Source organism: Budorcas taxicolor, chromosome 12 (genome assembly GCF_023091745.1).
Source record: "Budorcas taxicolor isolate Tak-1 chromosome 12, Takin1.1, whole genome shotgun sequence".
Classification (NCBI taxonomy): Eukaryota; Metazoa; Chordata; class Mammalia; order Artiodactyla; family Bovidae; genus Budorcas; species Budorcas taxicolor.
This window is the reverse complement of record NC_068921.1, coordinates 32,028,940-32,054,612: the sequence shown is the minus strand read 5'-3', so window position 1 is coordinate 32,054,612 and position 25,673 is coordinate 32,028,940. Positions and strand designations below refer to the sequence as shown.

The window sequence follows — 25,673 nt, the reverse complement described above, 5'->3', positions numbered from 1 at the left end:
ATAATGCTCTGTGGTGACCTAAATGGGAAGGAAATCTAAAAAAGAGGAAATATACGTATATGTATAACTGACTCACTTTGCTGTACAGCAGAAACTAATACAACATTGCAAAGCAACTATGTGTGTGTGTGCGCGCTCAGTTGTATCTGACTCTTTTGCAACCTCATGGACTATAGCTCACCAGCTCCTTCTGTCCATGAAATTCTCCAGGTAAGAATACTGGAGCAGGTTGCCACTTCCTACTCCAGGGTATCTTCCCGACTCAGGGATCAAACCCACGTCTCTTGCGTCTCCTGCATTGGCAGATGGATTTTTTTACCCCTGGGAAACCCCATAGTAACTATACTCCAGTGAAATTTAAAAAAAGAAAAAGAAAGAGATAGAGGACAGCATTCAAAATATACAGATCTGCCCTTATGAGGCTTGCAGACTACTGGGGCAGCTAACACACTAGCTAAATAAATAAACAGCCACGTAATTATAGTTGTGATCAATTTTATCGGGGGTGGGGAAAGCCCACAGGGAGCTGAGCTACAGCATCTAGCAAGGAACTTGAGCTCATCTGGGGTGTGAGAGATGGCTTCCCAGAGGAAGTGGTATCTGAGCTGAGATCTACAGGAGCAGGCGGTGATGCCGTGAAAGGGGAAGGGGAAGGATGGATGTGTAAAGGCCCTGAGGTGGGAAGAACACGGCCCTCCAGAGGAACTGAGAGCTGCAAGGGCAGAGGCAAGCTGCAGCCACATCGTGCTGGGCTGTGTGGACTGTGCAAGATGAAAGCAACTGGGAAGATTAAGTAGTAAAATTATGTGATCAGTTTTGCATATCAGAAGTATCACCTGGGCTTCAGAATCCAGAAGGAGGTAAGAGTGCATATAGAGTAGCTTCTTGGAAGGCTGGTGCATCCATTCGGAAGAGACAGGCAGTAACAGAGGTTAAGAGAAAAGAAGATGGGCTCAAGAGGCACCTGCAGGAAGCCTGATAGGAATAGTTACAATGAGGATAGTTTCTAGGATGAGTCAGTCCTAAGTTCCTGGTTGGCCCAATTTGGGTGGCCTGTGGCCAGTCACTGGTACTTGTAACCAATTGATGAGAGAGGGCCCAAGGGCCAGGGTTGGAAGAGTCCACTTTGGATAGGCTGTCTTTGAGGGACTCTGGAGACAGTCAGGCATGTGGACATAACCTGAAGCTTAGCAGGGAGATGCAATCGTGAGAACCACTGGTACACGGGATGAGGTCATGGGCGAGTTGAGACAGCCCTTGAGGGTGAGGAGTGGAAAGGAAAGTGGGACCCGGAGCAAGCCTTCAGGAACTCCACGTGAGAGATGGATGAGAAGATGAGGGAGCAGCCAAGGACAGTGCAGCAGTCAGAGGGTGGGAGGAAACCGGAAGAATACGGCGCCATGGAAACTGAAGGAAGAGAGCACATAAAGGTGGAGGGAACCGTCGATCGCGCCAACTTGTGCTGAAAATGCGAATTACGTGAGGACAGAAAAATGCCCATTAGACTTAGTTCACGGTGGGGCAGTGGAGGGTGCGGGTCATGATCACTTAGAGCCAGCTGGGGGCGCTCTTGCTAAGTGAATGATGCTCACGGAGGATGTTGGGGAGGGAGGGCTAAGAAACGAGTGGGGATACAGAAGGCGATGCCCTCTTCTACCCAGAGTTCATGTCACCACGTAAGACACACAGCTGCCTGTAGCAATGGTAACCCCAAAGCAGAAAAACACCTAAGCACACAGAGGAGAGGAAGAGGAGGTGGACTTGAGTTTTACATTCATGACGTAGTGGACACCAACCCCAACACACTCCCTTTTAAGCTTTGAAGCCGGGCAAGCCGTACCCATACCCATGATGGAAAAGAGGAGGCGGCAGGCGGCACCTCCCCTCTCGGCGCGTCTCGGTACCTTTCAGCATCTTGACTGCGACCTGGATGGAGACCCCTGTCTTACTAATTCCGTAGGCGGTCGCATTCATCACTTTTCCAAAAGCACCCGATCCCAGGACCTTCCCTGCAAGACACGTGTGAGTGAGTGAGCATTCGTTGAGGATTTTCCCACAGGAAGGAAACAGGCGAAACATCCAATTCTTACCAAATTCCAAGTTTTCTCTCGGAAACTCCCATTTGAGATCATACTCATATTCTCTGAAGTCAACGTAGAAGTACTCGTTATCCAGAGAGCCGGTCACCTGCACCATCTGCAGCTGGCTTTCGTAACGAAATTGCTTTCAAGAGGAAATAATAAGTCAGTCAGCCACAGGGCATTCTTCAGATATGGGACACAGTGACGGCTTTTTTTTTTTTTTTAACCTTTGGTTTTACCTTTTTGTACTTGTGACAAATCAGCATGGTTAAAACGGCAATGAAGGGAAGACAGAGGCCAATTGTCGCGTAGAATGAGATGTTGTCCTGGATGGAAGGGAAGGGCCCTGCAACGGAAGAGGATCCCGGAGCAGTGGGTGAGAATCCGGAGATCGCAGGCTCGCTACAACCTCTCACGTCCTGCCTGAGGGGCTGTTATTTGTGATGCTTACAAGCCCTCTACGCACAGAAGCCCACAGAAAAGTCAGGCCATATTCATATAAAGGACAGTTCCTTCCCAGAAAATTTTAGATGATTCTGAACCCATTTTATTTATTTATCTGGCCACACCCTGTGGCTTGTGGGATCTTAGTCCCCTGACCAGGGATGGAACCCATGCCCCCTGCATTGATGAAGTCTTAACCACTGGTTGGTCAGGGAAATCCTCTGAGCCCAATTTAAAAAATCATTTACTAGGGGTTTTCAGGATTACATCTATTTAAACCCATAGGATAGTCAAGCCAGATTAAAAAAAAAAATAGAAGAAATCTGTCTACCATATATAAAATAGATAAACAACACAGTCCTAGTCTATAGCACAGGGGACTATATTTAATATCTTGTAATAAACTATAGTGGAAAAGAATCTGAAAAGTCACACATGTGACTGAATCAAGAATGTTTTTCTACTAGACATAAAGTAGACAAACAACACAGTCCCACTCTACAGCAAAGGGAACTATCAACATATTCTGTATTTTGTAATAAACTATAATGGAAAAGAATTCGAAAAAGAATGCACATATAAAACTGCATCACTTTGCTGTATACCCAAGACTAACACGACATTGTAACTCGACTATACCTCATTTTGAAAAAAAAAAAGAAACTTGTGTTCCCACAGTGAAGCTGTCATATGAATGTGGGGAAGTTAGTTTGGGGATGCTGGTGATTCTAAACCATTAGTGTAGGCGGCCAGGTTTCAGAATTGCTTAATTTCAGAGGGCTCTAAATATCAAACCAAAAATGATAAAACAGCAGGCTAAAAGGCAAATAAGGAGATCAACTGAAAGGGAAAGAGGTAAAGACTCCAAATGACTAAATCCATCTCCCTGGATCCGGATCTCTGTTTGCTGTTGCTGTTGTTCAGTTGCTAAGTTACGTCCGACTCTTTGCGACCGCAGGGACTGTAACCCACCAGGCTCCTCTGTCCATGGGATTCTCCAGGCAAGAACCTGGGTTCTCCAGGTTGCCATTTCCTTCTCCAGGGGATTGTTCTGATCCAGGGATCAAACTCGAGACTCCTGCTTGGCACGCAGATTCCGTACCACTGAGCACCAGGGTCGTCAGGGTAGATGCCCACTATACCAGGAGTTTGGGGTTCTACCCACATTACCTGAATTCATGAGTTACAGTAACATCAGCAGAAGTCACTCTGCCCTTAAACTACAGAACATGTATATTCAGTGGGGATTCCTGCCTGACTCAAAAAGCCTTCTCGTCTCACACACTGAATCTGCACACTCTTGTAAAACTCCCCCAAATAAAAGCCAAAGACAGGGCCTAACTTCTAGTGGGGAATTCCAGAAGGTGGCATGTTTCAATAGCGACTGCTGTCTACCTGGTGAGCTCAGAAGGATTGTCTCACAGGACGTGCCGAGGGCATTGTAGGCGCAACACTTCACCAGGAACCCTTTGACGGCCTCACTCATGTTCAGCGTGCTGCTCGATATCCACTGTCCAAACATTTTCTTGTTGGCCTTTTTATTCCAAATTCCTTCTGTGATTTCTTCTGTGCAGCTGAAAATAAATGGCAGAGAAGTCAAAGGGGCATGACTGTCATCAGATTGGAAGTAAGGGTTTCTCTAATGGGGTCTGTAAGAGACACATCTATTATAGGTTATCAGAAACAATCTGTGATCATTGAGAATTATGATCAACTAGGAAGGTAAGCATTTGAAATGCTCTAGCGTTTCTCCTTAAACTGAATTCACGAGAAAGCGTCAGTACGTCAGAGAGAGTTTCATATTCTTCTAACACAAGAGAGGCCAAGGTCTTCATTACTTGGGGGACTTGTCTGAGCACTTCTTCCAGGTCCAGGATGGTATAGGGTACCCATCAGAGGAGCAAGAAGCCTGACTTGCAGATGCCTCAGCCAGCACTTGAGGTTTCCCTGTCGAAAACAAGAGGAAAACAAGCTCATGGAGCAGTGCGCTTTTCAGAAAGGGTTTCAAAGTCAGGTTTATATAGGCTGCCCATGCACTCTAAGCAGTTGTGCTTCTTGGAGGCTGTCTCAGGCAGGACTCAAAGAGGGGGGTCCTTTCCCCTTGTCCTGTCACCTTCGGTGCAGGCAGCCCTACCACCTCTCTGGGGAGCAACCCCTGTCCATCACTAGACCCTTCCTGGAGAGAATGCAGGTGTGGACTCTGTCTACTTGGTCACCCTAAAATGAGTCTTAGCTTCAGGAGAAGCATCTGCAGAAAAAGTCCAACGAAAGGTACTCTCCTCTTTTCATAGACCAAAGAAACAAAAATTATTAAAATGACTAAATGGCAGGTAGTATGACTTTTGGCTTTTTCTTAACATGATCTTTCAAAGTACTAAAACCAGTAAAGTGATACACTAAAGCACCTTCAGAGAGGACATGGACTCAGCATCTTCACTTAAAAGGATGAGCCCGCAAAGAGGTCTGTGTATCAACAGAGCCAGGAGATATGAAGGTACAATTTCAGAACACTTCCACAGGTCAAAACAGTTTCATCACACTCCTTCCCTAAGCCATTGCTTAGCTCTTTCTGGTCTGAGTTAATACATCATTAAGGAGTCACAAGAGTGAAATAAAATTTCTTGACTACTTCACTTCTGGTTCTTTTTTTAAATTTCGATTTATTTATTTTTAACTGGAGGATAATTGCTTCACAATATTGGGTTGGTTTCTGCCATACATCAACATGAATCAGCTATAGGTATATGTACGTCTCTTCCCTCTTGAACCTTCTCTCACCTCCCACCCCATCCCACCCCTGTAGGTTGTCACAAAGCCCTGGTTTGAGCTCCCTGCCTTATATTGCAACCCCCACCCCCGGCCGTCTAATTTAATATGGTAATATATGTCTCCATGCTACTCTCCCCATTCATCCCACCCTCTTCACTTACTTCTTATATTCAGTGTGAACTCTTTGGTGAACTGGGCGTCATCATTTTCTGCATGGAAGATATACTGTCCTGGCTGGTGTTTATGGTTGCAAAATTTAGATATGCTGTTGGGAAAAGAGTTAAAGACAGACTTAGCCAGATTCTTTGAGGAGATGCTGAAATGAGTGATGGTGTGCTTGGGAAGAGTCTCCCTGGAGACACTTCAGTCTCTCAAGCTCAGTGGAGGTGGTGTCTTCACTTGCTACTCAAAGTGTGGTCTACAAACAGGCAGCATCAGCCTCCATATTATCTGGGAATTTGTTAGAAATACAAAGTCCCAGCTCTGCCCCTCCCCCACACCTAATGACTGACAGCCTACATTTTAAGATGATTTCCTTGTGATTCACATGCACATTAAAGGTTGAGAAGGCCTGATCCAGGCTGGGGCTCCTAAGAGAGACAAGAAGGTTCCAGCCACTATGGTTACATCCATTCCAGACTAGTCTGACTTCCCAGAAACATGGAAAAACCTTGGCGGGTGGCAGAGCCCATGACCCCTCAACTTCCTGAAAGGACAGCTCTCTGAAGCTGGTCCAAGGTAGGACCTATGACCAGCCCTTAACTCCCATAGCAATTAACAGCGACGAGGGCTCAGATCCACTGAGTTTGTCCAGAAATCTCTGGGTGGTATCAGCAGGCTCTAGTATCTACTTGGAGTGCTCATCCATCATACCAACCAGGTATCTGGTATGGGGGATTACCCGTCATACCTACCAGGTACATTGTACCTGGGCCAACTGATCAAGGACCCTGGAAAACAACCTAGTTATTTAGACCTGATGGAGAAAGCAGGGAGGGGATGCTGTGGACTCCTAAGCAGGAGAGGAAAGTGATGAACAGTATTTCAGTTGAGAGTGAAATGCAGCAGGAAAGTGTATGGGAGGGAAGTAACCCAGTAAGTCCTTCATTCATTCATGGATTCACTCATTCATTCTCCCATCAATGGCACAGGCTGTTTGTGGGAGGAATCCAGAATACAACAGTCAGTCAGAAAAATCAGATTTCTGTTCTCACAGAACGAAGGGTTCAAAGGCAGACAAGTAAATATGCAGCTACCGTGCAATGTGGGAAGTCATAGGAGAGAAGTAAAAGATCAGACTTAAGAGCTCAGAGTGTGAAAAGATGAGTGCTGTCGAAGGCAGGGAAAACGGGGAGGGAGCAGAAACAGCCAACCTAAGAGGCACCAGGACCACGGGAGGCAGGAGGTGCTGGACCAGATGTGAAGATGAAAGAGACCAGAATCCCAGCTGATTCCCAAGTCGGACCATCCGCCTAGCAACCGCCAGAGCAGCTTCTGAGTACCGGTTTATCCGACACCAACATTCTGCAACCTTAACTTGGAAGCTCAAAGGTAATTCTGACTGTGGACAGTGATGGGAGATTCCATTTCCTACCAAGTGAGCGAGCATCTAACAAGCTTTTTGTTTGCCTCGTTAATAAGAAGGCTGAAGAGGCAGAAAGGGGACTTTCTTATCTTGACCTACTTCGGGACAACAAGAAGGAAATGGTTGCTGCAGTGGAAAATGACAGAAAGATGGAGGGAAAGGCAAATTATAACTTTAGGGAGAAAAGTAAGCAACACTACATGCAACTCCCAGACTTTACGAAGGCAGGGTTTAAGTGGTCCGAGAAGAGGAAGATGTGAGCGCCCACAAGCGAAAATGTAATTCTCACTGGACAACAGCCAAAGGCTCTGCAAAGGAACAAGAGATTAAAAGAGAAGCCAGTCTGGCTGGCCAGGGACCATGCTAAAAGCATCATTCAATTTGATAAAGAAATGACCAATACAACAATCGATAATTGCGTAGACCAAAGCAATCTGGTTTGTCTTTTTTTTTTTTTAAGTGGAGACTGCATTGTTTTGGTTTTTTTTTCGGCTGCACCATTTGGCATGTGGGATCCTAGTTCCCCGACCAGGGATCAAACATTGGAAGTGCAGAGTCTTAACTACTGGACTGCCAGGGAAGTCCCAGAAATCTTTTTTTGAACGGTTTCCCTCCTAAGTCTCTTGTGCTGTCTGAATGGAGCCTGATTTGCCATGGATAGATGAGATAGGATCTGAAACGTTCTCGCTCTTCCAGGTGGGAAACTGGTCATAGAAACAGCCCGGACCAAAAAAACTGCATATTCAAGTCCTCCTCAACCACTTGTCCACTTGTCCTATTTATGGCAGTTGACCCCTTCAAGGGCAATGACTGCAGTGCTGACCCTCCCCTGGAAACTCCAGGAGGACTAACCAGTTAGGACCAGGGAGTTTCAAAACTTCCTCTTTCCCTGGGACTTTTCTGAAAATGGCCAGCAGGCAGGAGATGGGAGATCAGGAAACGAGTTCACGGTGAAACACCTTTGGTGACTAAGATGTATTCTCAGTACAAATGAGAAGGGATTTCTCCTCTGTTATGAGCAAAATGCAGGTGATTTTCAGTTTTCATTTAGCGGCCAGAGGGGAGGACTTGAGAAGGCACAGGTACTTCCAGCAGCGCGGGGAGTAATTTCACTAGAAAGAAGGCTTTGTTCAAAGAGCAAGGGATGATGAAAGACAAACTGGAGGATAGGGAATAATAAAGGGCAAGTTGGGGAAGCTGAGAGCTTCTGAAACCGGAGAGTCGGGGGCTGGCAAGACTGAGGGGCTCTTCGTGGCACTGGGAGGCCCCATCAGGAGACCTTGCCCACTCAGACAGTGGGGTGTGGAGCGGGCACAGTCTGGCTGAAATTGAACCTGGTCCACACATGTTTCTGTCCAGGGTCAGACACAGGGGTGGGAGAGGTGCTGCTGATTTTATGTCACTTTACATAATACTAAGCTTGCTTTTATTTTATTTCAGGGTAGCTCAGAATCCTGGGGAAATACAATCATTAAAAACCCAATAGTGGGCACTTCCCTAGCAGTCCAGTGGTGAAAACTCCACGCTTCCAATGCAGGGGGCGTGGGTTCGATCCCTGGGTGGGGAACCTAAGATGACACATGCCTCATGGCCAAAATATAATAAAAGAAAAATTTCAAAACATTTTAAATCAAGAAAAATCCCCAATAGTGAAGCATGGCACATTTCAAAGGAGGAAAGCGCACACCTGTATGTTTGTTCTCTCACACGCTGGGTGTGAGAATCTTGAACATTTGAAATGAACTGGTGTCCAGAGGCAGTACCAGAGTGATGGTTACAAACACAGGCTTTGACTCTGCTATCTCCCGGACTTCCCTGGTGGCTCAGCCAGTAAAGGATCCGCCTGCAATGCGGGAGACCCAGGTTCCATCCCTGGGTCGGGAAGATCCTCTGGAGAAGGGAATGGCAACCCCACTCCAGTATTCTTGCCTGGAAAATCCCATGGACAGAGGAGGCTGGTGGGCTCTAGTCCACGGGGTCACAAAGAGTCGGGCATGACTGAGAGACTAATGCCCACTGCTATCATCCAGCGGTGTGACCTTGGACAAGTCACTGAAACTCTCTGTTCTGATTTCCTTATCTGCAAAGTGAAGATAGTATCTACCTTATATGGTTGTTAGAGTAGCTTTTGTTAAATTTTTATTAAAGCAGTTTTGCATAAACTGCTTATAATAGTGTCTAGTTGTTGTTCAGTCGCTAAGTTGTGTCTGCCTCTTTGCGACCTCATGGACTGCAGTCCACCAGGCTCCTCTGTCCATGGGATTTTCCAGGCAAGAATACTAGAGTGGGTTACCATTTCTTTCTCCAATGATTGTGCCTAGCACATAGTAAACATGATAAATGCGTTAGATCATCATTACTATGAGCCTTATTAAGTCTGGGAATCATTTTGAATAAAAAAGACATTTAGAAGCTTTACTCTGGGGTATACCTTGTCAGAAAGTCACATTAAAACAAAGACGCAAATTAAAAAAAAAAAAAACCTTAAGTAAATGCCCATCAAGGAGTTAGACAAAATAAAATCTTCTGAAAAGTGGAATACCATGTAGCCATAAAAGTGATCATGTAAATAATAATACACTTATTCACACAGCAAGAGATGATATTTTAAAGGGAAAAATTGGGTGACAAATGGCACAATTAATTTCATGTTTATACAAAAACCTATACTTCTGTTTCTATCATGGCAGTTACATAGACAAAGTCTGAAATATAAGCCCTGGTGGTGGAATTGCGGGTGTTAGATCTTTTTTCTTTTTAAGGCAATTTCAGAAAATAAGAGTGAATGAAAGGGACTGACTTTGCCCCAGGTCCGGGGTAAGTAACATAACCTGTTTCCATATTTCATAAAATGGAATGATGAGGATCAAATGAGATGATCTGTATTAAGGACTCTGCACACTGGCACATCGCAAGGGCTCAAAGAAGTTTCTTTTGTTCTCGGTGAGGCTTCATGACCTGGTCAGTACCTTACAACTGAGTGGGCAGGATTTGGAAATTTCCACTGTTCACTACAAGCAAACATCTTCTCCTTGTGTTTGTTACACTCAGGGCTCATCTCCTTCAGGGAACCAAAACAGTCCTTCCAAAGAAGCTCAATGCAGTCCTGCAATCACATATCATTTATTGACTTGAGAGCTGGCTTTTCTGTTTGTCCCGAGAAGGACCGTGGCTCATCACTCAGAACCCACACTCTACCATACCACTGGTACCAGGAAGCACTCAGTTAATGCCTGTTGTGGGCAGAACTCAGACTGGTAGAATTGGAAAATTATATATTTCAGGAAAAAAGAAAATACAGGAATCTGGCATGCCTAAGGAGAGTCTCTCAGAAGAGACTATTTAAATAATTATAACATCCTAATAAGTTGTTTTGTGTGTGTGTGTGTGTGTGTGTGTGTGTGTGTGTGTGTGTGTATTTACGAAATTAGGAAAGCTAAGGCAGATTTGTTTATAAGTCTACAGAGATAGGAAATTAAGCAAACGAACGGACGAAATATCCTAGAACCTTTTCCCAAGACCTGGTTATCAGGGCTGCTGGAAACTTACAATTTCATAAAACGTAAACATAAAGGCAAACCCTAATAAACTCAGTGCAATATTTGAGGAAGTAAATTGGAGAAACGAAGCTGTGAAGGTGGGGGAAGCTGCTCGATTTCTGGCACACACACGACCACACCAAAGCTTTTTCAGGAGTACTGTTATTACGAGACCTTTCGGTTACACAGAAAGACTGGTGGCACTTTGCTTCTAAAGTCCTCTCCTGCCACATGATGAAAATTCTATACTTCATCAACAAAATTCAGTTTGACTAAATAGTCGAAACTGAGTGGTGGGTAAAGGATGCTGACTCTGTTATCCCCTGAGTTCACTAGTAAATTGGGAACTTTTTAGAATAAAAAATGGAAAAGAACTCAGAATTTAGTCTGCACCCCCAATGACAACACAGAGCCTCATGCACAAAGCAGAAGATACTGAGAGCACTTGTGTTCAATTTTTTTGGTCATTCATCTTTTATTCAATATTTTGAGTGTCTTTTTCATGATGAAGGAGGCTCTGTGTCACCTGGCATTATGAATCAAGTGGGCCATCACACTCACTGCATCATTTTCATCAATTAAATGATGAATTAATATTGTAGCTCTTCAAGAACTTTTTAAATAAAATAAATACTGAGCGTTAAGTGTAGTGGTGAGTGCACATTTTGAGTTGATTTCTGGGAGGTGATGATGAATTCATTCATTTACTAAATGGCTGTTGACTATTTACTAAATAGCTGTTGCCTTGTACGATAGCACAAGGCATTGTACAATGCCTTTCTAAAAAGACAGGAAAATGGCAGTGCCTATCAACAGCGATTCAACACCCAAGAGGCTAACTGTATCACCCGGTAACTAGGGGTGAGAGGTACAATCACCCTAGGCATCAGGATCTTCCCTAATTTATCCATTTAGCTGCCTCTTGAAGATAACTACTTGGGGTCAGGGATGCAGGCTGTGATCATGGAATGAAACCAGATGAACTAGATTGGCCCAAGACCCATATATATCAGAGACACGGTCCTCTAATCAGTTGAGTCTGTCAGATCTTAAGAATGGTGCCAGGTGTCACCAGCACAAATAGCAACGACCTCCCAGGTGGCCCCTGGCACTTAAATGAGCCTGCATAACTTGAGGGAGTTGACGGGGAGACATCACCTTGTTCACACTTGTAGCCCCTGAAGGCATTGAGCCCACTGAGAAGGTATTAAAGGTATATTTGTTGAACTAAATTGAACTGATCATCTGTCTCTTTGAATCAAGGTTGCAAGAGAATCCTGTAGAACTAAGAGCTTCTCTGACACCGGGTGACAACACAAAGAAGAGGGAAAGGGACAGCACGGACACCCTAAACACAAGTAGTCAACTCAACTAGCAGGACGACTGGCCCTCTGCCTTCTACTTTCAGAAGTTTGAGGGTTGAGAATAAGGGCGTATGACAATGGGGTGACGCCCCCTCCAAGGCAGTGGTTCTCAACCACAGGAACTTTTTCTCACCAGGGGACATCCAGCAATGTCCACAGATATTTTAGGCTGTCACAAGTGGGGTTAGTGGTGCTACTGACATCCATGGGGAGGAGACCTGGGACTCGGCAGAATATCCTACCACACAGAAGAAAGACTCCACCACCACCGCCCCCAGCACCCTGAGTGGACAATTACCCAGCCCAAGATGTCAACAGTCTGTTGTTGAGAAGCCCTGAGTTAGGGGACTGTGAGTCCATCCAAAGGCTGCCTTCTTAATTACTTTAAAAATGAATGCTTTGAACATTAGGAGGTTTGGGCAAAAGAGGATAGACAGTTCCATACAAACTCTGAATTACAGAGTGCTTTTTAAAACGCACATAAGGGAATTTCCTGGTAGTTGAGCGGCTAAGACTCCAATGCAGGGGGCCTGGGTTCAATCCCTGGTCATGGAACATGCCTCAACTAACACCTGGCACAGCTGAATAAAGAAATAAGTAAAATATTTAAAAAATTAACTGACTTCTAAACCAAAAGTTATTTTTAAAAAATAAAAAAGCAAACAAGGATCAGCTACAAATCACTTTGGGGTATGGAATAGCATGGTTATCAGGAAACAGAGAAGAATCAAGATGAAAAGAGCTTGAATTTCCCTGGTGGTCTAGTGGTTAAGAATCCTCCTGCCAATGAAGGGGACATGGGTTCAATCCCTGGTCTGGGAAAGATTCCACATGCCGTGGGGCAACTGATCCGGCATGCCCTAGAGCCCACGGCTCTTCAACAAGAGACGCTACCTCAGTAGGAAGCCTGAGCATCTCAACCAAGAGTAGCCACCACTCTCTGCAACTAGAGAAAGCCGGTGCCCAGCCGGTGCCCAGCAACAAAGACCCAGCACAACCAAAATTAAATAAACAAAACACTTTTAAAGATGAAAAGAGCTTAGCTCTGACTCATCTCCTAGACCTGTGCCATCCAACAGGAATATAATGCAAGCCACATGCATAATTTTAAAGTTTCCAGTTAGCTACCTAAAAAAGTGAAAAGGAGTAAACAGTAATGATAGATTTATTGAACTTAATATATCTAAAATACTAGCATCTTAACATATAATCAAGATAAAAATTATTGAGATATTTCACAGCCTATTTCTCATATTAAGTCCTAAAAACCTGCTGTGCATGTTACAGTCACAGTGCATCCCCACTGGCACCAAATGTCAAGCTCTCAACAGCCACGCGTGGATAGATCCGGACTGCACAGTCCAGGACCAGACCTGTGACAGGACTCACCAGAGGTTCTCATTAAACACATGGACTCTGGATGCAATATGCCGCTGCGATTACTCAAGTGTAGTTATTAAAGAGCAAAGGAAACAGGTGCACCCCAGAGAACCAACTTCTGACCGTAGTTTCTTTTGTGACTGAAATTTCAGCATCTAAACTCAACAGCTAGCAACTAGCAAAGGCGATTAATCCAAGCCCTGACACGGCACCTTGAAACAACGTTCAGCTGTGCTCCAAGTGTCCTGCAAGTCAGCTGTAATGTCAAGAAAAATATATTTCGATGGTGAAAACCACTGCAGAATCAGTATATTGTGATAAAAATTGGACCAAGAATCAACTGTGCAGTATTCTTTTGAAAAATGTAGCCTTGGGGCATAGCGCCCCAATTTTGGTTCATCGTGTCTGAAATGGGAGCAAGGAATCCACATGTTTTAATATCCACCCAGATGATTACTATACAGTTGGTTTAAGGACTCACGTTGAGAATCAGTGGTTTACCATAAGCCCATCGACTCACTTAAGACAGGACAGGTGCCTCTCAGCTCATAGTCTATCCTGAAACCATTGTTACCAGGGATTAGTTTTAAGAGATAAGAAACATCAGAGCCCATAGGACATACAAGGAAGAGCTGTTTTTTTGAGGGAGAAAGATAAATTCAGAGTTTGAGATTAACATATACCCACTACTATATGTAAACTAGGTTAACAACAAGACCTACTGTATGGCACGGGGAACTGCACCCAATACCTTGTGATAATCTATAAAGGGAGAGAAGCTGAAAGAGAAGATATATGTATGTGTAAGAGGCCTCCCTGGTGGCTTCCCAGTGGCAAAGAATCAGCCTACTAATGAAGGAGACTCAGGTTTAGTCCCTGGGTCGGCAAGAGCCCCTGGAGAAGGATACGGCAACCCACTCCAGTATTCTTGCCTGGAGAATCCCATGGGCAGAGGAGCCTGGCAGGTTACAGTCTATGGGTTGCATAAGAGTCAGACATGACTATAGCGACTACACAACAGCAAAAAATGTGTATAAATGAATCACTGTGCTGTACACCTGAAACTAACATAACACTGCAAATTAACTATCCTTCAACTATCAATCAAAAACATGTTGATTTTTATTTTCCAAAGAGGGACTGAAGAATTTCTCCCCTAAGAGAAACTTGAGTGCAGTTGGACAAACCCTCAGGAAAATAAGATTTTCCTTCAGCATTTATCCTTGGGTTACGTCTGTGTTTGTTTTTTGAAAACTCAAATCAATATACCTATAGGTAGCGTTTTCGGTTTTTCAGGGGTTTTACTTCCTCAGCCGTCTGCCAAGGGGCTGAGAGAGACTTGGTGTACCAGTAGCACATAGCCTCAAATAGGAAGTAACTCTCGGGTGACTCAGAAAATGCCGCACTCAAACTGATAATGGCTCTTTCTGTTTTTTGTGTGTAGGTTGCACTCTTTGAACTGATTAAAGAGTTGTCATTGTGCCCTCAAGTCCACTGCTTTGCTTGTCTTCCGTATCAGCATGATAGCACTTTAACTCCAGGGTAACCAGAAGGGTCTGGCCAAGAATGACGATGCCTCTTGGACTCACCTGTACCCATCATCCAGACCACTTTGCTCACAAGGAAATGATTTTCGAGAGAAGGTCCACGTACATCTGATTTGTGGGTATGCTTTAAACCTGACAGAAAAACAAAACTCTTCATACTGGTCAATTTCATAATCTTCATTTGATTTGGAAACGTTTATAAATCCCTTTTCTGTAAAAAAAAAAAAGAAGAAGAATGCATTTCTAAATTAGATAATGAGATTCATATGGAAATATATTGAGAAGATAAATTTTTATTCATCAGTTTTAAGCAAGAAAACTGAGATTTGATAGCCCAACAAGAAACACATGAGTCCTGTCCCAGTTAGAAGCCTGAGCACGTCACCTTCTGATTCCGCTCAGAATTAGATGTGAATAATTGATGCTCTACCCAGAGAAATGTATAAAGACATCTATTGATTTTGCATACAACTTCAAGGGGTTGGAGGACTCCCCCAGACCTGGTGAACCATGGACACAGAGGGACCCACCTACAATCCCTCAGTCAGAAGGGCCTCCTCGTGACTTATCCTACATAAAATAATCTCAGGGCACAAATAAAAGAACAGTCTAGCCAGTGATACTCACAAGGTTTCCCTGGGGAATACTTCCTTGTTAGTTTGATAAGAGAATCTTTTTATTTCTCAGCATTTTCAAAGTAGGTGGCTAAAGGCTGCCACCTCCTCAGAGATCACTTTTTTAAAAAAAATTTATTGCTGTCTCTGAGATTACTTACAGCAGGGTTATTGTCAGATCCTACACAGCCCACCCAAATTTCCATTTCTTCAAGGTTCAGTGGTAAAGAATCCACCTGCCAATGCAGGAGACATGGGTTCAATCACTGGGTCAGGAATATCCCCTGGAAAAGGAAGTGGCTGCCCACTCCAGTATTCTTGCCTGGAGAATCTCCTGGACAGAAGAGCCTGGCAGACTACAATCCATGGGGTCCCAAAAGAGTTGGACACAACCAAGTGACCAAACAAGTATTTGTTGGGTTTTCTCAGCCACTGCTCTCTGCCCTTGAGGGGCAGTTCTCAGGTAGTTCTTAGAACAAGTGCTTATTAATGGTGCATTCTCCGTCTGGCTCTCAGCCACGTCTGGGACTACAAGGATAGAAGGAATTATTCCTGTCCTTAGGAACCTTCCAGCCTATTGGAAGACAAAAATCCGCAAACAGAGGGTCACATTACAATGTGATGAGTGCAAAAACAGTGGCATTCAAGCAGGCTCAGGCTCGTTTAACCGGAAAAGGAAGGGAGGGGGCAGCTTGTATTGATTTCACAAAGCTATCCTAATTCAATTTCTCTCTCATCTTTTTGATACTAACCTTATACTGAAAGCAGAATTTGCAGCACCTACCTTACACTCCACACTAAAACAAATAAAAACACGAGTACAGATTATGTGCGCAGCTGCATTACCTAGGATGGTGACCAAAGCTGATTTACTGGGATGCTCTGAAGAGGAACAAGTGTAATAGCCAGTGTCGTTTCTTCCCACTGATGATACAAAAGCAAACAGAATCCGTATCATAGTTCTGTTTGTGGAATAGGTACTCATCTCAAAGTAGCTGCCCTAGATTTTAATATAAAACAGAGTTTGAATGGAGTGATTTCCACCTGGATTCTTGGTTCATTTTTCTGCATTTCAGAATACAAGCTCATCCTCTCACCTCTTCCAGTGCTTTATTCTCTAATTCCCAGCTGAGCCCGAATCCATGGTTTACGTGAATGGCTTTGCACCTTATCCATAAAGGTTCCCCTACTTTAAGAAATAATTGTGGCGGTGTGGTCTGAGGAGTCTGGTTTAGATCTAGAAGATGAAAAAATCCCGGGTAAGAAGGAAAGTGATTCCCCCCCTGCCCCACACAATATATCCTGAACATTCTGCAGAATAAAGGTTTTAATGGTATTTCAGGGCTTCCCTGGGGGCTCAGTGCTAAAGAATCTGCCTGAGACACAGGAAGATCCCACGTGCCATGGAGCAACTAAGTCCATGGGTCACAACTGCTGAGCTTCTGCTCTAGAGCCTGGGAGCTGCAACTACTAAGCCCACACACCCTGGAGCCTGTGCTACGTAACAAGAGAAGCTACCACAGTGAGAGGTCCGTGCACCCCAACTAGAGAGTAGCCCCCCATTTGCCGCAACTAGAGAAAAGCCTGTGCATCAACAAAGACCCAGCACAGCCAAAAATAAAATAAATAAATTTTTAAAAAATATTTTAATGGCATCTTAAATATTACAAACTATCCAAAATAAAAGGATCTTTCAGAGATTAAGTAGTCTCTTATGAAGAAATGAGCACAGAAAGAATCCATAATATTATACTGAAAATGACCTGAAGGAACTATAGCATTTTTGAAATTGAGTGAGGACCTAAGGGGTGATGATTAGTCCCAGACTGTCTCCAAGGAACAGTCACAGAAAATGGACACGATATGACGGTCTTACCTATAGTGAAGAGCTTGGTACATTCCCTGCCCAGCTCATTTCTTGCACAGCACCTGATATCTGTTCCAAATAACTCATGGAGGACGCTCTCCTCCTTCGTGACGACAGCTGGACTCTCTCCTTTACAGCTGCAATTAAAAAAGAAATGTCAGTTGACTTAAACACCTTTTAAAATGACAAGCGAGTATTCAGGAGAAGAACCAGATAAAAGGTTGTAGAGTTTAAGAGCCTGATAAGAAAATAAAGATAGGAGCAGGTCACAAGGCAAACCAATTCATAGTGAAGGTGCCCGCACCACCCACGGAATTCTTAAGGGAACTAGTTAGTTATTCATCACCTCACCTAATTAGAATAACGCTGGAAGGAATCACATAATAAAAGAGTTCAAAAGGTTTTGAGAAAAGTATGGATACTAAAGGGGAAAAGGAGGGGGAGGAACTGGAAAACTGGGATGACATATATACACTCACTATTGATAGTATGTATAAGATAGAAAATAGCATGTGTAGAATAGGTAACAGCATGTATAAAACAGATAACTAATGAGAACACGGGCTTCCCTGACAGTCCAGGGTGGTGGCTCAGAGGAAAGAATCCGCCTGAAAATGCAGGAGACAAGGGTTCAGTCCCTGGCTCGGGAAGATCCCCTGGAAAAGGGAATGGCGACCCACTCCAGTATTCTTGCCCGGGAAATCGCATGGACAGAGGAGCCGGGCGGGCTACAGTTCATGGGGTCCCAAAAGAGTTGAACACAACTTAGCAACTAAACAACAACAAATGAGAACATATTGTATAGCTCAGGGAGCTCGACTTAATGCTCTGAGGTGACCTGAACGGCGAGGAAATCCAAAAGTGAGGGGGTGCTTGTACATGTAGATCAGATTCATTTTGCTGCTCACTAGAAACTAATACAACACGGTAACGCAACTATACTACAATAAACATTTATTTTAAAAAAGATTTCGTGTCTGGTGACCTCTTGGTTGTTGTTAAACAGAGAAAATGAATGGAAGAATTGAGAAAAGACAGAAAAGGGGTGGGGAAGAAAGTGGAGAAAAGGAAAAGCACAATTAGGTTTTAATACAGCAACAAGGTGTAGGGTCTTTGAAGCTCTGAAGAGGACAAGCAGTGAGAGGGAGAGAGGCCAGGGTTGCAGAAGTGCCCAGGGTCCCCACAGCTCACAGAGGAGAGGGTGGTGTCACCTGAGAGGAGCCAGCCCCACCTGGGGATTTGGGCTTCCCTGGTGGCTCAGTGCTAAAGAATCTGCCTGCAGTGCAGGTGACTCAGGTTTGATAAAATCCCCTGGAGGGCACGGGAACCCACTCCATTATCCTTGCCTGGAGAATCCCCAAGGACAGAGGAGCCTGTCGGGCTACAGTCCATGGGGTCGCAAAGAGTCAGGACTGAAGCAACTTAGCACACACGCACGGGGACTTGAGGGACTTCTCCCTGCCCTCTCCCACCTCCCTAACTATCACCTTTCCCAAAGTAGGTACAGCTTTTGGAATAGTCACAGCTTTCTGTGACTATACACAGACTATATACAGCTTCTGTGTATAGTCACTTTTCTCCTCTTTATCACTTCAGTCACATAAATTCTTTGTTTACACATTATTCCTTGACTTTTAAAAATGACAACAATAATTCTTTTTAAATTACAAAAATAATTTTTTTTTTTTTTTTGGCCAAGTGGTAAGGGAAATCTTAGACCCCTGACCAGGATGTAACCTGAGTCCCCTGCATTGGAAAATCAGAGTCTAAACCACTGGACTGTCAGGGAAGTCCCAATAATAATTAATCTTTAAGATGACAATAATTGCTTATTATAGAAATTTCGGAAAATCCAGAAAAACCCAAAGAAAAGAATTTTAATTTGCCTATATTCCTACCACCATGAGATGACCAATTGTTACTATTTTGCTGTGTGTAGCTTTCTAATCTTTTTCTTCCCTGTTCACACATTTATATCTATAGTTAATCTCGTTTTCCTTCAAAATGTGGGATCCCAGTTTTCTCATTTGGCAACCTGATTTTTTTTTTTCTCCTTCTCTTTAGTCCCATTTTTCAATTAAAGTTGTTTAGTACATTTTAATTAGCTCAAACAGCATGAATCCTTACTTTGTGAACACTTAGGTATAACACATTTATAAGGTACTTGGTATCTACCAGGCATTGTTCTGTGCGTTTCACGTGTACCGATTCATTTCCTCATCAGAGTGATCGTATAAGGTACAGACCGCTACCAGCCCCACGATTCTAATGAGGTGGGAAGGGGTTAAGTAACTCATTCAAGGCCACACAGGTATAAGCACAGAAGGGTTCAGACCCAGGCAGATTCTACATCTTCAAACAATCATATCTGCTCTTTCAGAATACATGGAATAAGCACAAATTAAACATTCATTCACAGGGGATTTTTTTACCTATAGGGAATTATTCACTAAAACCTGGACCTGGGACTTCCCTGGGGGCCCAGGGACTAAGACTCCATGCATCCAATGCAGGGGGCCAGGGATCCTTCCCTGGTCAGGGAACTGGGTCCTGAGCGGCTAAGACCCAGTGCAGCCAAACAAGGTAAAAGTAAAGAGTAAAAAAATTCAAAAGTCTGGACCTTTTCTTTAAAAAAACAACAACAGTTAAACAACCATTTATGACTTTATTGATTTCTTTGGCTGTGCTGGATCTGTGCTGCTGTGTGGGCGTTCTCTGTAGTTGTGGAGAGTGGGGGCTACTCTCTAGTTAGGGTACCCCAGCTTCTCAATGCGGTGGCTTCTCTCGTTGCGGAGCACGGGTTCTAGGGCATGCGGGCTTCTGCCGGTCGCTGCACGTGGGCTCAGTAGTTGTGGCGCCCAAGCTCTAGAGCACAGGTTCAATGTTGTGGTGCCTGGGCTTATGTGCTTGATCAGGGATTGAACCCGTTTCTTCCGCATTGGCAGATGGCTCTTTACTACTGAGCCACCAGGGAAGCCCTGGACCTTTCTTTTTCCCCCAACAGAGTCAATAACCCTGTAACTTTAAGTTAGAGAGTCAACAACCCTGTAACTTAAAGGGCGTTTATTCATGTCCTGTGATATGCAGGGAGCGTCCTACGGGTCAGTGACATGACCAATGAGGGGCTCCAAAGGCCCCCTCACTAAGACATGGCCCCCACTATCCCCCTGGGAAGTCCACACCAATCATGCTTTAAAAGGCCACGTTTCTTGTTAACATGGTGATAACTTGTACATGCAGTATGATGTCAACTATATTAGAGAAAGTCACAAGAGCCGTTCTCACATCATACCTGTCACTCTGTGAATCGCAGAACACCCATTCCACCGTCGGTTCTGGAACACTCTCTGAGATGCAGAGCAAGGCGTCCTGATTTTCCATTTTTCTAAAGTAAGGTTTTCTTAATGTGTAAAGCAGTGTATCTAAAGCATTATAAATTATTCATGTTTTAATATTAAAAATGTTTCATATGAAAACCATTAAAAAATAATTACTTAGTCTCCTCAAAAGAAGAATTCTACATCAAGAAAAGTTAATCTCTTGTACTCTAGCAGTATCTTCCACTTCACTCCAAATATATACAATAACATAGCCCCTCCTCACCAATATATTAAACTCAACTCAGGCTGAAATGCTGACTGGCATTTATTCTCTTAGCTAATGTCTTTGGCTATTTCATGAATCCAAAGACAACTAAAGTTTAGTGGAGGGAAGCCAGGTAAAAAAACAAATATCAATATGCATGGGAAAAAGAAGAGCAGAAATAACATAAAGTTTATAACACATACTTATCTAGCTTTGAGGCTCAGCTTTCTGCCCACATGGAGAAGGGCATGGCAACCCACTCCAGTATTCTTGCCTGGAGAATCCCCATGGACAGAGGAACCTGGAGGGCTACAGTCCATGGGGTTGCAAAGAGTCGGACACGACTGAGCAACTAACACTTTCTGCCCACAATTTTATCTAGAACTAGGCAGAAATATAGTCAAACGAAGATTGAATTGAAACAGAATTAAGAGGTTTATTTTAGCCTCTTAATCACATTGAACCTCCCCCCTCCTCCTTCCTTCTATCTTCCCCTCCCCCTCCCCACGGTGCTTATCATATCATCTTTACTTCTGCTTGGAACCCTTAGCGACAGGAGTTCATGACCTCCCAGAGTAGATCCTTCCAGTTTGGAACCTTTTTTTTTTTAAAAGAACGCTAAATTTCAATCTTCTCCCTTATAATCAATTCTTTTAAAGTACTATAATACTTTATATATATATATGAATATATATACACCAAAGATATACAAAGAGTAAATTTTGAAGCATAATAAATGAAAATGAAGATCCATGGACCCATGCTCTACTTAATAACTGGGATAATCATAAATACCTTTGAATCTACTTTTGTGTTTCTCTCCATGTCTTGACCCTAGGTTAACTTTATCCTGAATTTTGTGTTTGTCATTCTCAAACTTTAAAAAAATGTCTGTATCACATAGATGGGTGGCCCCAAACAATATATTGGTTTGTTTGCTTGTTTCTGGGCTTCAACACGTGCAATCACTCAATATGCAGTCCTTCACAATTTCAGTTATTTATCCAACCTTATTTTAGAGACTCATCCATGGTTTTGCATGCATGTAGCTACGCTTAACCCAAAACTCTTGATGAAAGGGAAAGAGGAGAGTGAAAAAGTTGGCTTAAAACTCAACATTCAGAAAACTAAGATCATGGAATCTGGTCCCATCACTTCATGACAAATGGATGGGGAAACAGTGGAAACAGTGACAGACTTTATTTTGGGGGCGCTCCAAAATCACTGCAGATGGTGACTGCAACCATGAAATTCAAAGATGCTTGCTCCTTGGAAGAAAAGCTATGACCAACCTAGACAGCATATTCAAAAGCAGAGACATTACTTTGCCAACAAAGGTCCATCTAGTCAAAGCTATGGTTTTTCCAGTAGTCATGTATGGATGTGAGAGCTGGACTATAAAGAAAGCTGAGCGCCGAAGAATTGATGCTTTTGAACTGTGGTGTTGGAGAAGACTCTTGAGAGTCCCTTGGACTGCAAGGAGATCCAACCAGTCCATCCTAAAGATCAGTCCTGAGTGTTCATTGGAAGGACTGATGCTGAAGCTGAAACTCCAATACTTTGGCCAACCTGATGCGAAGAACTGACTCATTTGAAAAGACCCTGATGCTGGGAAAAACTGAAGGTGGGAGGAGAAGGGGACGACAGAGGATGAGATGGCTGGATGGCATCACGGACTCAATGGACATGAGTTTGAGTAGGCTCCAGCAGTTGGTGATGGACAGGAGGTCTGGCGTGCTGCAGTCCATGGGGTCACAGGATCAGACACGACTGAGTGACTGAACTGAACTGAACTGATGCTTCATTCACCTTGCTACCACTACCTGTGTTCCACTGGTGGATATCTCACAGTCTACTGTTCCATGTCCTTGTAGGGGACATTTGGGTGTTTCTTGTAGTTTGAATCACCAACAGCGGTGCTATGAACATCCTGTGCATTTCTACCAAGGCAGGTGTGTACACTCCTTTAACAATAGACCTCGGAGTTAGACCTCGGAGTGAACCTTCTGATCCCTACGGTGTGGATCCACGCATGATGATGATTTGTTTCCAACCATCCGGTGGGTATAAAATCATATCTCACTGTGGTCTTTTTAAGATAATTAAAAATTTATTTATTTTATTATTTATTTTTGGCCGTGCTGGATCTTGGTTGCTGAGCAGGCTTTTCTCTAGTTTCAGCGAGCGGGGCCCTCTGTCCAGTTGCGGTGCGTGGGCTTCTCCTTGCCGTGGCATCTCTTGCTGCAGAGCACGGGCTCTGGAACCTACAGGCTTCAGTTGCTGTGGCTCCTCAGCTCTAGGGCATAGGCTCACTAGTTTCATTGCACAGGTTTAGCTGCTCCAAGGCATGTGGCATCGTCTCAGATCAGGGACCGAACCTATGTCTCCTGCCTCGGCTAGTGGATTCTTATCCACTGAGCCACCAGGGAAGCCTTTCATTGCGGTCTTAATTTGCATGTCTCAGCCATTAATTTAATATGTTTACTATATAGTGAAATATCTATTCACGTCTTTTACTTTTCTGCTAGTTTTTTTCTTATTGATTTATAGAAGTTCTTTACCTATTATGACTATTCAATCTTTGTTGATTATGTGAATTGCAAACATCTTTTCCCATTGTATCATAGTTTTTACTGTCTCTTCCTGTAGCTTCTGACCAGTGGTCCCAAGTCTACCCTCTAGAGCAATTTTGTTTTTTTAAGTGAAGCTTTGCTTCCATGGGAAAATCTTTCCAATATTTAAAATCATCCTGAGGGTAAGGAAGACCACTGCCATCGAAGATGTTTTTAACTAGTTAGCCCAGGTTTCCTGACTCACATCAGAAGAATTTCCTTTACGTTACACTGCAATCAATCTTCTGCTTTCCTCAAAATATTTCCTTTTCTTTGCTAAACATTCTTAATTCCCTTAGCTTCTCCTAACTTAAGGAATTCCAAGATCTTCACTATCCTGGTGGCTCTGTTTTGTCAATGTTCATCTGCAAAAATGTAGAACTGTAAATAGTAATTTTCCACGAATTTTCTTAACCCAGACATTACATTTTTGCGAATGCTGCCAAGGTTCTGATTTCCTTTTTTAGCAACCATAACATACTGTTGGTTAATACTGAGCTTGTGGTTCGCTAAACCCTTTCCTCTTTTTCATGTTGACTGCTGCCAAGTCTAACCCACCTGATTTTTTTTGAATCCCACCACCCAGCAGCACCGTTAAAAACAGTTGCAACTTACTTGAATGATTGTTGTGCTATTTTTATATTGTAAATCTTTTTCCTTTCATTTGTGCATTGTAAATCTTCAGTTAAAAAAAAGTTGCCCTAAGTATAATAAAGACAGCAGACGCATATTTACTTTATACAAATTCAACACTTGGCAAAAAACTGAGGGAAAGAAATAGCAAAAAAAATCTCTCATTCTCTTCCAACCTGAGGGCTTCCTGTCTCACAGAGTGGAGTGCAGGACTAGGGAGGGGTCAGGAACAAGACTAAAATCAAAGAGCAATGAGAGGTACCTCTTGACTTTTGACCTTCTAGGGCTCTGGTTCTTTACATATCAGAGTAATTGGCGGGCTTTTCAAAACAAACGATGACCAATTTTGACTTTGCCTGGCTTTTGCCTGACAGGCTGACTTTGGAGCCTAACACCGTGTCCCCAGCCCCGTTCAGATGAGCCTTGTGGGAATCTAAATGGCTCTGCTGTTTGCAGCTCTGACTGCAAGACCCAGGGCAGGGAGGCTGGGAGTGCAGACCTGGCCAAGCTCAGCCTCTGGTCGTTGAGCCCTGCACCGCTATGGGCCGGGACGCACAGGCACTGCACATGCTGCCTGCAAGTCACACCAAGGTGCAGCCAGGGAGCCTGATTTACAGTGGATGAACCAGAGCTTCTGGAGTGCTGCCCTGGCCCCTAAAGGCAGCGGGATCCATGTGAACGCACCACCTCTAGTCCCCGTTTGTCGTGTGGGGTAAAGCAGTTGGGAGGGTTACAAGGCTGAGTCTGCACAACCTCGAGGCCTGGCAGAACTTGGTGGAGAGAAGGAGAAGCCAGAAGACATGCCAGAGGTGGTTTTGCCAACAGCACAGCTGTGTCCCCGTCCTCCCCCGGCCCCCCAACACCCCGGGTGAGAACCTCTGCCTTGCTCCTGATGGTCTGCATAGCAATGGGAGGATTGCAATGAACACAGCAGCCGCCAGCTTCGTATGGTTATTAAAGTCAACTTTCAATTGATTAAGATTAAATAAAGTGACAACTTTGATGCCCAGTCACACTGGCTATATTTCAAATGTTCACCAGCCACCTGTGGCCAGTGGCTACCTTGCTGGACGGAGCAGACACAGACATTCTCATTGCCTAAGCTCATGCAATCCTGTGAGATATGTCTGTGTAACCCCATTTTACAGATCAGAACACTGAGGCTCAGAGAAGATGCCGTGACCTGCCCAAAGCAGTCACATCAGATCCAGAATAAGGACTCGGGTCTTCTGACTGTAAGGTCAAAATGCTTTCCACTTCTTCCCTGTCATCCGTCCGTCAGTGAAAAAAAATGGGCAGCCCTAAAATAGAGGTTCTGAAGAGCGCTCACTCTCAGTCTGTGGGTCACAGCAGAGTCTCAATAGGTGATGGGGGAAGTTGAACTGAGTTCAATTAATTCAGCCACATTCCTAGGGAAACCTGGTTAAACTGTCTGGGGCACCTGGTAAGAGCTCTTAGATTCCAACCACCCCTTTAGAATATTGAGAAAACCTAGGAGCAAATGGCACTTACTTCTTATACTCACTGTAAACAATACTGTGTAATTGGTAGCTGCACTCTGAATCAAAAGTCGGTATTCTCCAGCTTGGGTTTCTGTCATTTTCAAAATGACCATGGAAAAAACTCCTCTGAAACACAAGAAAGAGAACTAGT

The 25,673-nt window shown here is 43.9% G+C and overlaps 1 protein-coding gene across 1 annotated transcript in view; it reads right to left on the bottom strand.

Moving 5' to 3' along the window:
* Window positions 1-25,673, bottom strand: part of FLT3 (fms related receptor tyrosine kinase 3) — a 66,684-nt gene that overhangs the window by 16,464 nt on the left and 24,547 nt on the right. The window contains exons 4-15 of the mRNA XM_052650028.1: window positions 25,533-25,648; window positions 20,483-20,612; window positions 17,200-17,327; window positions 16,421-16,560; window positions 16,170-16,323; window positions 14,752-14,920; window positions 5,456-5,559; window positions 4,364-4,472; window positions 3,921-4,099; window positions 2,321-2,427; window positions 2,091-2,223; window positions 1,905-2,009 (exon numbers count right to left, since the gene is read on the bottom strand). Of these exons, the coding sequence (XP_052505988.1) occupies window positions 1,905-2,009; window positions 2,091-2,223; window positions 2,321-2,427; window positions 3,921-4,099; window positions 4,364-4,472; window positions 5,456-5,559; window positions 14,752-14,920; window positions 16,170-16,323; window positions 16,421-16,560; window positions 17,200-17,327; window positions 20,483-20,612; window positions 25,533-25,648 (1,574 nt within the window). The remainder of the gene's footprint in view (window positions 1-1,904; window positions 2,010-2,090; window positions 2,224-2,320; window positions 2,428-3,920; window positions 4,100-4,363; window positions 4,473-5,455; window positions 5,560-14,751; window positions 14,921-16,169; window positions 16,324-16,420; window positions 16,561-17,199; window positions 17,328-20,482; window positions 20,613-25,532; window positions 25,649-25,673) is intronic.